Source organism: Coptis chinensis, chromosome 2, assembly GCF_015680905.1.
Source record: "Coptis chinensis isolate HL-2020 chromosome 2, ASM1568090v1, whole genome shotgun sequence".
Taxonomy (NCBI): domain Eukaryota; kingdom Viridiplantae; phylum Streptophyta; class Magnoliopsida; order Ranunculales; family Ranunculaceae; genus Coptis; species Coptis chinensis.
Genome location: NC_141457.1, coordinates 14057056 through 14069275, shown reverse-complemented (window position 1 = coordinate 14069275; position 12220 = coordinate 14057056). Strand labels below are relative to the sequence as shown.

The 12220-nt window shown below is 37.4% G+C and overlaps 1 protein-coding gene across 2 annotated transcripts; it reads right to left on the bottom strand.

The window, feature by feature from the left end:
* Positions 1–291: 291 nt before the first annotated feature.
* Positions 292–8860, bottom strand: LOC147515005 (uncharacterized). 2 transcript variants are annotated; one of them, XM_086585791.1, is made up of 6 exons: positions 8625–8860; positions 7957–8049; positions 7567–7865; positions 1837–1868; positions 741–1714; positions 292–650 (listed from the first exon to the last, which is right to left on the bottom strand). In XM_086585791.1, the coding sequence occupies exons 2-5, from the start codon at positions 8013–8015 to the stop codon at positions 758–760; spliced, it is 1347 nt and encodes a 448-aa protein (XP_086441917.1). In that variant the 5' UTR covers positions 8016–8049; positions 8625–8860; the 3' UTR covers positions 292–650; positions 741–757. The 2 variants fall into 2 exon arrangements, with proteins under 2 accessions (XP_086441917.1, XP_086441922.1); XM_086585796.1 differs by having other exon boundaries at positions 292–646; positions 8625–8857.
* Between the last annotated feature and the right edge of the window lie 3360 nt (positions 8861–12220).

Below are 12220 nucleotides of genomic sequence, written 5' to 3'. Positions count from 1 at the left end.
ACCATTTGAACCTACGTGATGTGAAAATGCCAGTAACCACAAATTTGAAGACATCGTATGACTAATTTTTACAAGCATCATATCCATATGTAGCATAAAGCATCTAAATCATCTAAAGTCTAACATCAATAAAACAAAAGATATACTGAGATTGACTCGTGATAATTACATGAATAAGTAGCTATAGATATCTCTTGGAATTGAGGTTTTAGTACAGATTTATTGAGATGCTTCTGAATGAGTTCATAAGATTAGATGGCAATTTCGAAATATAATAATACAGAAATCATAGGTTCATAACGTTTGTACCTTTGCTAAAATACTGTTAATCCTGTTTCTATTCAATATGGTTATCTTTTACAGAACGATAAAATCTTTCACGTGGATAAAATATGGTTATGAAGCGGTCCCTCGAAGGATAAAATTTTACAGAAAGTGTCAAGGCTTGGATTGGTTTTCTAACACATTCAAATGTTTCATTTTCCGTAAGGGAACAAGATGAAGAAACTGATACGGATCTTCATTGAGACTCTTAAAGCTCAAGGATCCAGAACAACCGGAGAAGATAAGGTCAGTTGTGCTTGTTGCTCCACAGAGGTTCCATTTCTTCAGAAGAATCCAAAACGACAGTATTGGAGGATGTATACTGACTTAATAGCACCAAAAAAAGAAAAAAAATGCAAGTAAGTGAATTTTTTTGGTAGTACGTACCAAAATATAGATAATATACTGCAGCTCACCTCCTACAGCCTGACTCCTAATGATATCTTGCCCAGAATCCTTTCCTTCTTGCAGACAAATCATTCACCGACAAGGCCCTGGTTGACTTTGATCCAAGTGAAAAGTGTCGCCTCAAAAAAGGCTTCACAAAAGAGTTCTTCACACTAGAACTGGAGCCCATCTTGGGTCCTTTCCCCTCCGTTCCAGCACGTTTTCGTTGATTTGACAGAACTGATTTGCCATCAATATCACCATCGATTACCCGATTCCTGGATATCCAATTATGTCTCACCTTCAACTCTGCTTCTTTCAGTTGTTTACCAGACATCTTTAGACCCTGCCTCTCCCCAACCATGCAAGCAGGACAAGATGGGTCGTATCTCTCAGTTTCAGGTGTCATGTTCTCCAAGCATTCAGCATGGTAGACATGCCCGCAGACCAAAACTCCAACCACCGAAAGCTCATTATTCGCTATAATTTTCTGGCTGCTCCATGAAGATCGTTCTGTCAAGAGCTTTGAGCAAACGCCACATGTCTTGAGGTCGTTGGAGGGAGAAGCAAAGAGCTGACTGTTGGATCTAGTTATCTTTCCACGGCCAGAGTCCATCGCTTCACTGTCAAAAGACCACCTGTCTCTCTGAGAAGATGCCACAAGCTCAGAGAAAGTGCGCATCGACCATCCATCAGAAGATCCACACTGGGAGCCCAATGTCATGTCATTGCTGCAGGTTGAAAGTACAAACGACTGTCTTCCTTCTGACACTGAGTTGTCGTTTGGTGACTTTAATCCTAGGATTCTACTATCAGAGATCCCTCTAAAGAGCTGGTGGCCTGGTGAACGCCGAGCCCACCTTGACGGTGTTGAAGGGTCTACATCTCTATGCATCGACATATTAGAAGTTGAAGGTACTGAAAATGGAAATTTCGGTACCGATGGTTCTGCTGCTACTGCTGACGGCTCTGCAATTGGTGACAACTCTATTGAATCCTTCACCTACAACACAATTAAGGAAAATGCCTACATGTCAAAACAGAAGAAGGAGAAACTGGCTTCATAATCATATGAATACAGATGAATCAGTCGCTGAGGGACTACGCAAACTCTCTCGAACTTGCCTCAGTAGAGAAACTGCTGTCCATGGATAGATCTGTTACAAGGAAATGTAAAACTGTCAGATGCAACATTCTTTTAATCGGTGTTAGATGCAACATATGATATGGTTCAAGTTCACAGGGGCAGAACAAGAATTTAAGTATAGGATTTTTCAGTTTAAATATGGTTCAACATATTTGACTTCATCACTTCGTTTGGGTCTATCGTATATCTATTTGAGCTCATAATACTAAATGTAGTTTCCATATTCTTTTTTTAAAATGTTGGGGAGGCGGGGGTGCTGTTAGCCATCCTTCGGGCCCGCCCCTGCATTTTTGTATTAAAACTTAATCTTACAAACATTTAGATAAATGATAAAAATAAGCTGACCAACTAAAATATGCATTAGTAGAAACATTCTACTTGAATAAAAAAAAGTTATATTCGCAGGTTTCCTGGCAAATATCGAGAATAATAGTTTTCAACCGAAGTTAAGCAATAACAGAGTGTCCAAGCTACATAAATAGGTTCTCAAGATCCATGAATGAACACCATGTGAAAAACTAATCAAACTATAAATGCTTTTATTATCTTCCAATATATACAAGTTTGTGATAGCACACTAATAATATTTGTCAGATTTCTGTAAGATCAAGTGTACGTAGAAGGAAGATTACTAGGATCTCTTATTCCTCCATTAATCAAAGACCTTACAAAACTAACTTCTTTTAACCAACTGTCCATTGCCCTTGACCGAAGGAAAAGAGTATATGAGCTATCATCAAAAGATCCCTTCTCAAGCCATTTCTCCCTAACTGCACAAAAACAAGTACAGAATTATTGCTACTATTGCAGCAAGAGGCACCCTAAGTTAGTGCCCAAGGTGCAACCATGCAACGCTAGGAAGTTGCGTAGCAACAGATTACCTTAAACCCTTCATAGCTTATACAAAGTTAACGACACCATGAAACGTGGACATCGTGATCACTCTCATACAGAAAGTGAACTTTAGGAACTAAGGATTCATGAAATCCCCCGAAACATGGTCGTACCATAACCCTCTGGACAGACCAAGGAAACGACATCATAATACTTCCTCACCGACCACAAAGCCAACACCAAAACTGCCACGACAAAGGGCAATGGATGAGAGTATGGTTAACACACTCCCATAACGTGCAAAAGAAGAAGAATTTAACACATATCTCCCGACTCCCTTTAAGCCCATTAACAGTAAAAAAAATTCTCTTGCTTTACAGGATCAGTGCCTTTCAAGAGGAACACTGGATTTTCCCATATGACCTTGTACATAGGAACATAAGACTAGAACTGGCTTACCAATTCCAGGAGAACGCCACAATTTGCAGTCCTCATTCAGCAGTCACACACCACTTTTTATCTACAACATTTTCCCCCAATCTAATAAGGATACCGTGTGTTTCATGAAAAGAAAGCAATAAACAGTAGTTATTTTCAATGGGGGAAAAAACAGCAGTAGTGACTAATGGGTCCTGCAGAGAAGGCAGGGGATGGTTTCAGATTCAGACCTGGCATTGGCAATTTCCAATAGACCAGATCCACTTCGAGTGTTTAACGAAACGCACTGACACTTGAGGCATGCCTCACAGCCTCGAGATGAGAAAACAACGAGGCATACCTCAATGGCAGAGTAACCCAAGACCCTAACAATTTCGTTCTTTTTAAAATGACTTTTTTTCCCTCTCAAGTCAAAACAACCCCCCTCAATCTGTGTTCAAAGAATAAAATAGGAATATTCACATGGAAAATTGTTCAGTTTCACCTATCAATTTCATAAATAAAAATAAAAAAAAAAAATCCATGGGCTCGTAGCCTCTAGAAGGCTTAGCGCCTAAGAGGCTTTTGTGTTTTTTAAAGCTTGCTTCCTGCTACATTCTCTTTCTTCTTCGTTCATATCTTATCTTTTCTTCTCCATTTTTATTTGATAGGCAAATTGATGGCCTGATGCATTAGATGAAACACTTCGTCATTCATTTATTTCTTTTCTTCTCTCTTTTTCAATAGCTACACTGATGATCCTGTGCAGTATAAGTAAAAGTCCATTAAGGACACAGTCCATTGACACACTTCAGTCAACCATGACATTATTCCAAAACAAACATTCAACTCCTCCTAAATGATTGAGCCCAGTTGCAGTGGATCCCTTGATTCCTTAAAAATGGATAGTAAAGCTCGCTACTCATTGATGAACACATTGGTAATAAAGCTTACTAGGTTTCATATCTTCTACAAGCAATTGACTGGTCCTCAGCAGTCAACTCCACCAGCCCGGTAGGAATTGATCTTGTGACTTCTTCAAAAAAAGACTACCAGACTTGCCACACTCTAGGATCAATTCCTGCTTTCACCAACACCGGGTCCAAACTGTGCAATTAAGCTGACCAAGTTTTTCTTTTAATTTTTTTTATCGGTAAAATTCAATTTCATTCATTCAATTTTGAACCAATGTACATATACATATTACAAAATACATAAATGATTGTAGGTAGCTAGAAGCTACTAGATCCTACATATATACCCATACAACCTCAAACAAGAGAGTCCCAATTACAAATAAAATCATAGTAATCCACTCCTCGAAAGCTTGGAGATGCACTTGCCCAATCAAACAACACCTCTTTGACATCTTCCACTATCTTGTGAAGTTCCTTCTCCTTATGCTCGAAGATCCTCAAGTTTCTTTCCTTCCATAAACACTACATAATCGCGTTTGGAATATGATCCACTAGCCATTTAGCTTTACTCGATAATGGACCCGCAACCAACTCCTTCACCAAGGCTTCTCTCACGCGTAATGGTGGATTCCACAGTCTATTGAATGAGAAGAAGAATAGATTCCAAACATCAACAGCTAGAGGGGCCAATTCACAAGAAGGTGATCAATGCTTTCCTCCATCCCTTTGCAAAGTTGGCAAAGATTTTGTAGAATCATACCCTTTTTATTAAGATTATCAATCGTTTTGATCCTTCCCAAATAAGCAAGCCAACAAAAGAAAACTATTTGGACCTTCTATGTGGAAAGTTTACAATTCTCTCCATAGCCTCAAGATTTAACAAGGTAAATTCCTTGGCTAAGACCAAATATAATGATTTCACGGTGAACTCATCTTTTGCTTCCCAAATCCACTTTCTAGCATCCACTTCCCCAAATCTACTCCCCATTTCATAGATGTATTCTAAGAAAGTGTTAAATCGCTCTATTTCCCAATCATTGAAACCTCTTCTAAGTGTTACACTCCACACAACCGCTTCATTCCTCCTTTCTAAATAATCCGATATCAAAGCTTTCTTATTGAACGCCAAGTTGTAAATGTCCCCAAATTGCTCCTTAAGTGAGGTTTCCCCCGCCCAAACATCCTCCCAAACGGAAATGGTCACACCTTTTTTAAATTCCTCCCACCCACTTGCCATTCCCTCCAAAGAGTCCTCCCAAATATATTCGACGGTAACATCAAGGTCCACTTACTTTCCCCCTCACCATACTTGTCCACTACCACTTTCCTCCGTAGATGTTTGTCCTCCTCACCATATCTCCAAAGCTATTTTGATAACAAGGCTTTGTTCATAAGTAAAATGTGCTTACAACCCAAACATTCTTCTTCCTTTGGTAAACAAAGTCTATCCCATTTCACCATGTGTATCTTTGTCTTCCCTTGCTCCCCACTCCACAAGAACCATCGAGAAAGCTTCACCAAATGTCTAGCAACACCCACCGGAATAGGAAACAAGGAGAGATAATAATTGGAATAGTGGAAAGAGTAGAGTTGACCAAGGTGCACCTTCCCCTTATAGAAAGACAATTTGTTTTCCATCCCACCAACTTACTCTCCACCCAAGCTGACCAAGTTCTAAGAGTATGTTTAACCCTAGAAAAAGGAAAAATCATCGAACTCATTAGTAAAGAGGCTTTATATATTACGCATCTTGTACAAACTCCAATGCTTAGTAATTCCCTCCCAGTATCACTAGGAGAGCCACATTATGAGCACCTGGGGCAAGGGCAATTGCCCCATGTGAAATTTCTAAGATCTACTACTGTATCTTAGTCCTACTTTCACTATATCACCATCTTGACTTAACTTTACTAAATGATTTAGCCCAAAGAATTTTTTTAAGTCGGATCAGCATGTGCCCACACTCTAGCATAAGTTGTTTTTGAGTGCCACACCTCGAATAACTTTCTGGCGCCGCCTCCCACAGATGCAAAACTCAAACCATCTAACCGCTTAACCAAATTGTGATACCACCCTTGTAAATCAAAGCTCTATTTTATGTGGATTTGTACAGGTGAGGAAAAAAGAAATAGAGAAGCATGCAATACGGAGGGTAACCAAGCATGGACTTTGAGGCCAACATAAAATATGAGACCGGGGAGGTGCTGCAGATGCAAGATAAACTAAGTAAAATAGTCAAACCACTAACAAGAAATTCCAATCAGGTCGAAACTTGAGTAGGTGAGAACTAATTGAAATAATGCATACTGTATAAACTTATTTCCAACTACATGGTGTCAAGAGTACCATGGATGTTCACCAAATACAGTGAGGGAAAAATGCCTTCCTATTTCTCAACAAGTTATTAGTATGATGCTCAATTGAACGCATAATTTTCTGTACTGTATTCACCTGATAATGATGGCAATAACTGTATAGATAACGCTTGATCTAAATCTTAAACTGATTTCATACTACGTGCTAAGCTGAACCCTTTCAACCCAAATTCTCGTGTCCTAAAATTCTCTAAACCTAACACAACTGAAAAGGCTTACACTTTTGCAGAATCACAATGTGAATCCATTTCACTCTTTCCTAACCAACATTTCTCAAGATTCTTCAACTACTAGTTAGCACAATGAAGATGATAAAGATTGCTTCTACGTTACAAACCAGGCAACTGCAAACAATAGAACCTACTCTCGGGAGTCATAGCCAGTCCAATATCCACTTTCCTTCTCGCTAACTATTATTTTTAACAAACACCTCTTCTTCCATCAACAGAAGGCCCTACGGGCTACTTAAGTAATCCTTCCACTACGGTATTGGTTCTAAGAACTGCCAGCCCACCGTAGATTCTTCAAAAACCCATATGTATCTGCAATATATTAGCTCTTCCAACAAATTGCATCCCTTGCAACTAAAGTAATTCAGATGAATTTGTTTAGTTAAAAGTTTTCATACGAAAAACAAACATTATCAGGAATACATGTTTTATTTGTGCACTTCGAATGATGAAGGCATGTGAGTACATTTAAGCTAAGTCACTCTGAGTGGAATGCCCTTATATCCATGGGCTCGGACAATAGTTCAAAAGTTTATTTCAGTGATAGAGTGAAGCAGCATGTTAAATGATGATCTATTTGAACAGCATTACATTCAGAGGACTAAAACTAAGCTCAAACACATTATATATCTTTACTTTTTATTTCTTTATTTTTTCAGGTAACATGTTTTCATCCATAAGCATCCTAGAAGTTGCAGGATGCATCCAACCAATGCACGCAAATGGCAACATCTTATTTGGAAGGAAAACAGGTGGCAAGCTTTGTACTTCAGGAAGACATGGAAAAAGATTAAAATACACATAAAGATCTAAAACGGCGAGAGTAAATAGTCAGATATATACCAACTTACCAAGTGTTCACAAAAAAAAACAAAAATTTACTACTCCAAAATGTTTTTCAAAGAAAGAAAATCATTTCACTCCTACAGTCATACCTGAAGCAGGAGTGGTAGAATTTCCAATAGCTCCGTCGTGAATGGTAGACTTTTGCCACGTAGGTGTTCGGAAATTCTCCAACGAACTTCCTCCATCAGAAATATCTCTTTCAACATCTATCTGGTCTTTAACATCCGAGCCAGTATTACCACTGTTTCCATGAGAATATCGACTCGGGGAATTTCCTACTTCACCTGCAACACGCCGTCTGTTGTCCCATCTAAAACTCCATGAAGGCGAATACCTAATATTCCTGTGCAGAGCTTCAGTGCTGGTTCTAGTAGGTAGTGTTCCGTCCCTTGCAGCAACACAACACGCAGCTCCCATGATAACTCAAAATGTATATAGATTACAAAGATAGCCAAATAACAGAGATCACAGTCACCTACTTGCAACTATAATCCACATTCTCAAAACTACCAGGTTTCAAAGAAATCCTCACAACCATGGTCTAGAAAGAGAGAGTACTTCCCACAACAGCCCTGTAAATAAGCAAAAGTAAATAAACGGCCAATTAAGAAAAAAATATCCACTACAAAAACAGATGATAACCAAAAATTAGGGCAACCTAACTCCATCTCTTGAATTACACTTGATGAACGTATAACCCCACTCAACAAAATGCAATCAATTAAACTGATGAACCAAACAGAAACCGAAACGTAGAAGTACAAAGATCAAAACAATGAACCAATGAAGCTATAAACAAAATTAAGAGCACCTCTACTCCAACTCCCTAACTGGACATATCTCGATACAAACCACTGGGGTAAGTTGGGAGATTAAAGGAAACCCAATGAACTGAATATTACAACAAAAAAAAAAAAAAAACTGGACCTCTCTCTCTAGCTCATATTTGTAGCCCAAGCCATCAGAATCTTAAGCCAACCAATTCACCCAATTGATTAAAAAAAACACACTAAACTTGTACCTTTCCTATTTCTAGAAATGAAACACAAGTAAGCTGACAACAGAAAACATCTGAGTAAACCCCAATTAACTACTTATTAGTTAAAAAAATGTATTGCAAAATCAAGAACAAGTAAAAATTAATTACCTAGTAAAAAAAACCATATCTCATCTCAAAGCCACCCACTTTAGACCAGCTCTTTTTTGTTATTACAACAACAACAAGAACAATTTCCAAATCAAGATCCGTAACATAAGTTATTGACAAATTTTAGGTCAGACATCAAACCGAAATACATGCAACCACTTTATGAGAGTCAGTGTGTTCGATTTCAGTAATTTCAGTTACACAAACCAACAAATGAACCTCATAAATAAATTTCCTCTTTTTTCTAGGGTTTGTGTGTATATATAGTTTGTTACTTTTGAGGTTAAAATGGGGATTTTAGTAAAATTTTCAGTTTGTCGTTAGTTTTGACGGAGTTAAAGGTGGCGTATGGTATGGGGAATTGTAGTGCCACGTGGAATATTCTGTGTCTTTATTATATCACTTTTTTCAAACCAATTGACGAAAATTTTGGTAAAAGAAAGAGGACGTGAATGAGAAGACTGGTGTTTCTTTTGTAGCACGCGGAGTGCGTGTTACGAATTCGTTATTACTGTGGGGGTAGTTTAACTGGTTAAGAAAGAATCAAGATGATGGTGACAGGTGAATTTCATGGGCTTTGGCTTGCAAAGCCCACAAGAGTGAATGAAGCCCAATACCAAAGTTTGAGGAATGAGATTTCTCCAGTCAGGCGGAAAGAGTGTTCTAAAAAACGCTAGGCGGTAGTCCAGTGGGGGGAGAGCGCCTAGGCCTTCTAGGCAGTGCCTAGACGGGCTAGGCGCTAGACGTTTTTTTTTTCCTAATATATCTTATAATATACACTTAACGGATATAATGTACAACGTACTATACATGTTTTTGCAATTTAGATAATTTACTTTTTTTTTTTGCACTGCAATACTCTGTACAATTTTTTTTGCACTTTTAGACTATGACTCTATTATAGTTGGTCAATGCTAATGTGGCCATCGAAATACACAATATGTCCGTTTATTTCATTAGGTTGCATTAATAAAGCACGTGAGAAACACGTTTTTTTTCCTTAAAAACTAAAAAAAGAAATTAAATACCAAATTCACAACTTCTTCTTCTTTGCGAAACCAGTTCACATAAACCCTATTGCATAAACGAAACAAACATGACACACAAAAACTACACATGACGTGAGAAACACGTTTTTTTTCCTTAAAAACTAAAAAAAGAAATTAAATACCAAATTCACAACTTCTTCTTCTTTGCGAAACCAGTTCACATAAACCCTATTGCATAAACGAAACAAACATGACACACAAAAACTACACATGACACTTGCACAAACGAAAACAATCATAATAAGTCTTGACTGTTAAATTAAAACATGACACACTTGACTGTGAAATTAAAACAAATTTAACACACAAAAACTAAACCTATAACATCAGCAAACACCATAACAACACTTCAATCAGCACAACCTCTTCTTCGTCATGCTTGTCATGCATACACCAGCAGCATTTAAAGCCAACACAACCTCTTTAACTTACTACCTAAATGGCCCTGCTACTGTTGGTGTTGGTGTTGCTGATTGTGTTGTTGGTGATACTACTATTGCTTCTACTAGCCTGGGTGATTTTCTAAGGCGTCTCTCAAATCCTAGTGGAATTTATGGACTTGGTTCTCGTTCTCGTCAAGCTTCACTTTCCTCTCCATTCTCTTCTATCATTTCAATACAACAAATTCTGTCATATTCAGTACAAACTCTCAAACATATCTCATCATCTTCCATCGCAATCTCTATAAATATCCTCCTACTATTATTTGTTTGCATCATTTTTCGAATTGATTCAACTGATTTATCAAATTGTTTACTATCTCCTTGAATTTCAAATACCTTTCCCTTAACCATTTTTTGTTTTCACTAAATAAACCTAACTATAGTCTGTTTGAGTTCTTACCCAGCAAAAAACAAAGTCTGTTTGAGTTTTTATAGCAATTTAAGCCAATAAATACATCCAATTGATTAATCTGTTTTTCAATCCTCACACATATTCAAATTTCAAATAATTTCAATTTACAAGACGACATTTATGCATGGTTTATTAAGTGTTGACACTTGTTAGTTGATGTCTTTTTAGCTATACCCATTTTTTATTTTCAAACAAGGTTAAATGGGCGGGAAAAAAAATGGGGAAAGAGAGTAAAATGGGTCACGTGCCTTTTATGTGCTGTTGTGGCATACCAAACAGTGATATGATGCCACAGTAGCAAAAAAAAATAGCATGTCAACATTTTCTGACCAAAATTTGGCCCATAGTCAAGAAAAACCATTATGCAAAGTACTGTAGTGCAAAAAAAAAAAGTAAAGTATATAAATTGCAAAAATATGTAAAATACGTTGTACATTATGCTCATTGTATGTATAATATATATAGTAATACAAACCTATACTACAAAAAATGAAGAAAATCATTTACTATAACTCAAAAAATAAACACAAACAAATATACTTATTACAAAAATGCGTAATAGTTGAAGAATATTGACTTTATATAAAAACATACTCTTTCTTATAGTGGCATATAATTTCTTATTACAAATCTTAAGCTTATACGGGTTTTTAATTTTCGATATTTAATTAAAAAAAAAAAAAAAAAACTTGACTGAACCGCCTAGATCCGTCTAATCGGTCAATCGATTTTTTAAACGATTTGAGCCTAGGCGAGTCAGTTGGGCACCGCCTAGCCTAGAGATTCGTTTATGTCACAGCCCCTTGGGGCTTCTTTTAAGTTCAGCCCATCGGAATATAAATCATCATTAAGTTCAGCCCATCGGAATATAAATCATCATGCAGTTAGTTAAGCCGAAAACCAGGTCTGTCCACACTCCAGAGTGAGGATTTGTTGCCTTTTTCTATTAATAGTGCTAAGGATCTTTTTGTCTTTTGAGGTTTTTGTACTCACAATCTAATCTAGTGAAGTTGTTGTATGCTGATGAACATGTTTATAATTTTCTTCATATTGGAGGACATAAGGTGTACAATTTTGGAAAATGAAGAGATTTTGGAGATCGGTGGTGGATAAATGGATAATTGTTTTGTGAGCTACTGTGTTCATGTTCTGTTCTTTCAAGAACCACGTTCATAGAACTGAGACAGCAAAATTTTAAACAATTTGGACCGAAGCCGCTCTAGAATGTGATTCGTTGGTCCAAACCGACCTGCCCGGTTACTGTCTGGACTCAGCCCAATCCAATTTGTGATTCTTTCTGATCGGTAAAGTCCAACCGAATATATATTGCAGGCATTGTCAAATGCCATTGCAGTTTGCTAAAATTGATAAGGAAAGGGGTTAAAAAAACGGACTCACTGAAAGCTATGGTAGAAAAATTCATATGTGAGTCTTTACCAAAAAATAATAATAATAATAATTTGTGAGTTGATGCTTGTGGCGGATAAGTTTGAAAGTTTCTCTCTATCAATATTCCAAGTCTACGAGTCTTTTTTTATTAGTTGCTTGGGCTGTAAGCAAAACAACCACTATGGGCTATGGCTCTATATATAAAAGGACTTGATCCATTTCCAGTCCAATCGATCAGCTCTTGGATTTTGGTGGAGCCACTGGAGCCTCAGCCTTTTTGTCTAATTAACCCGACCCAGCCTC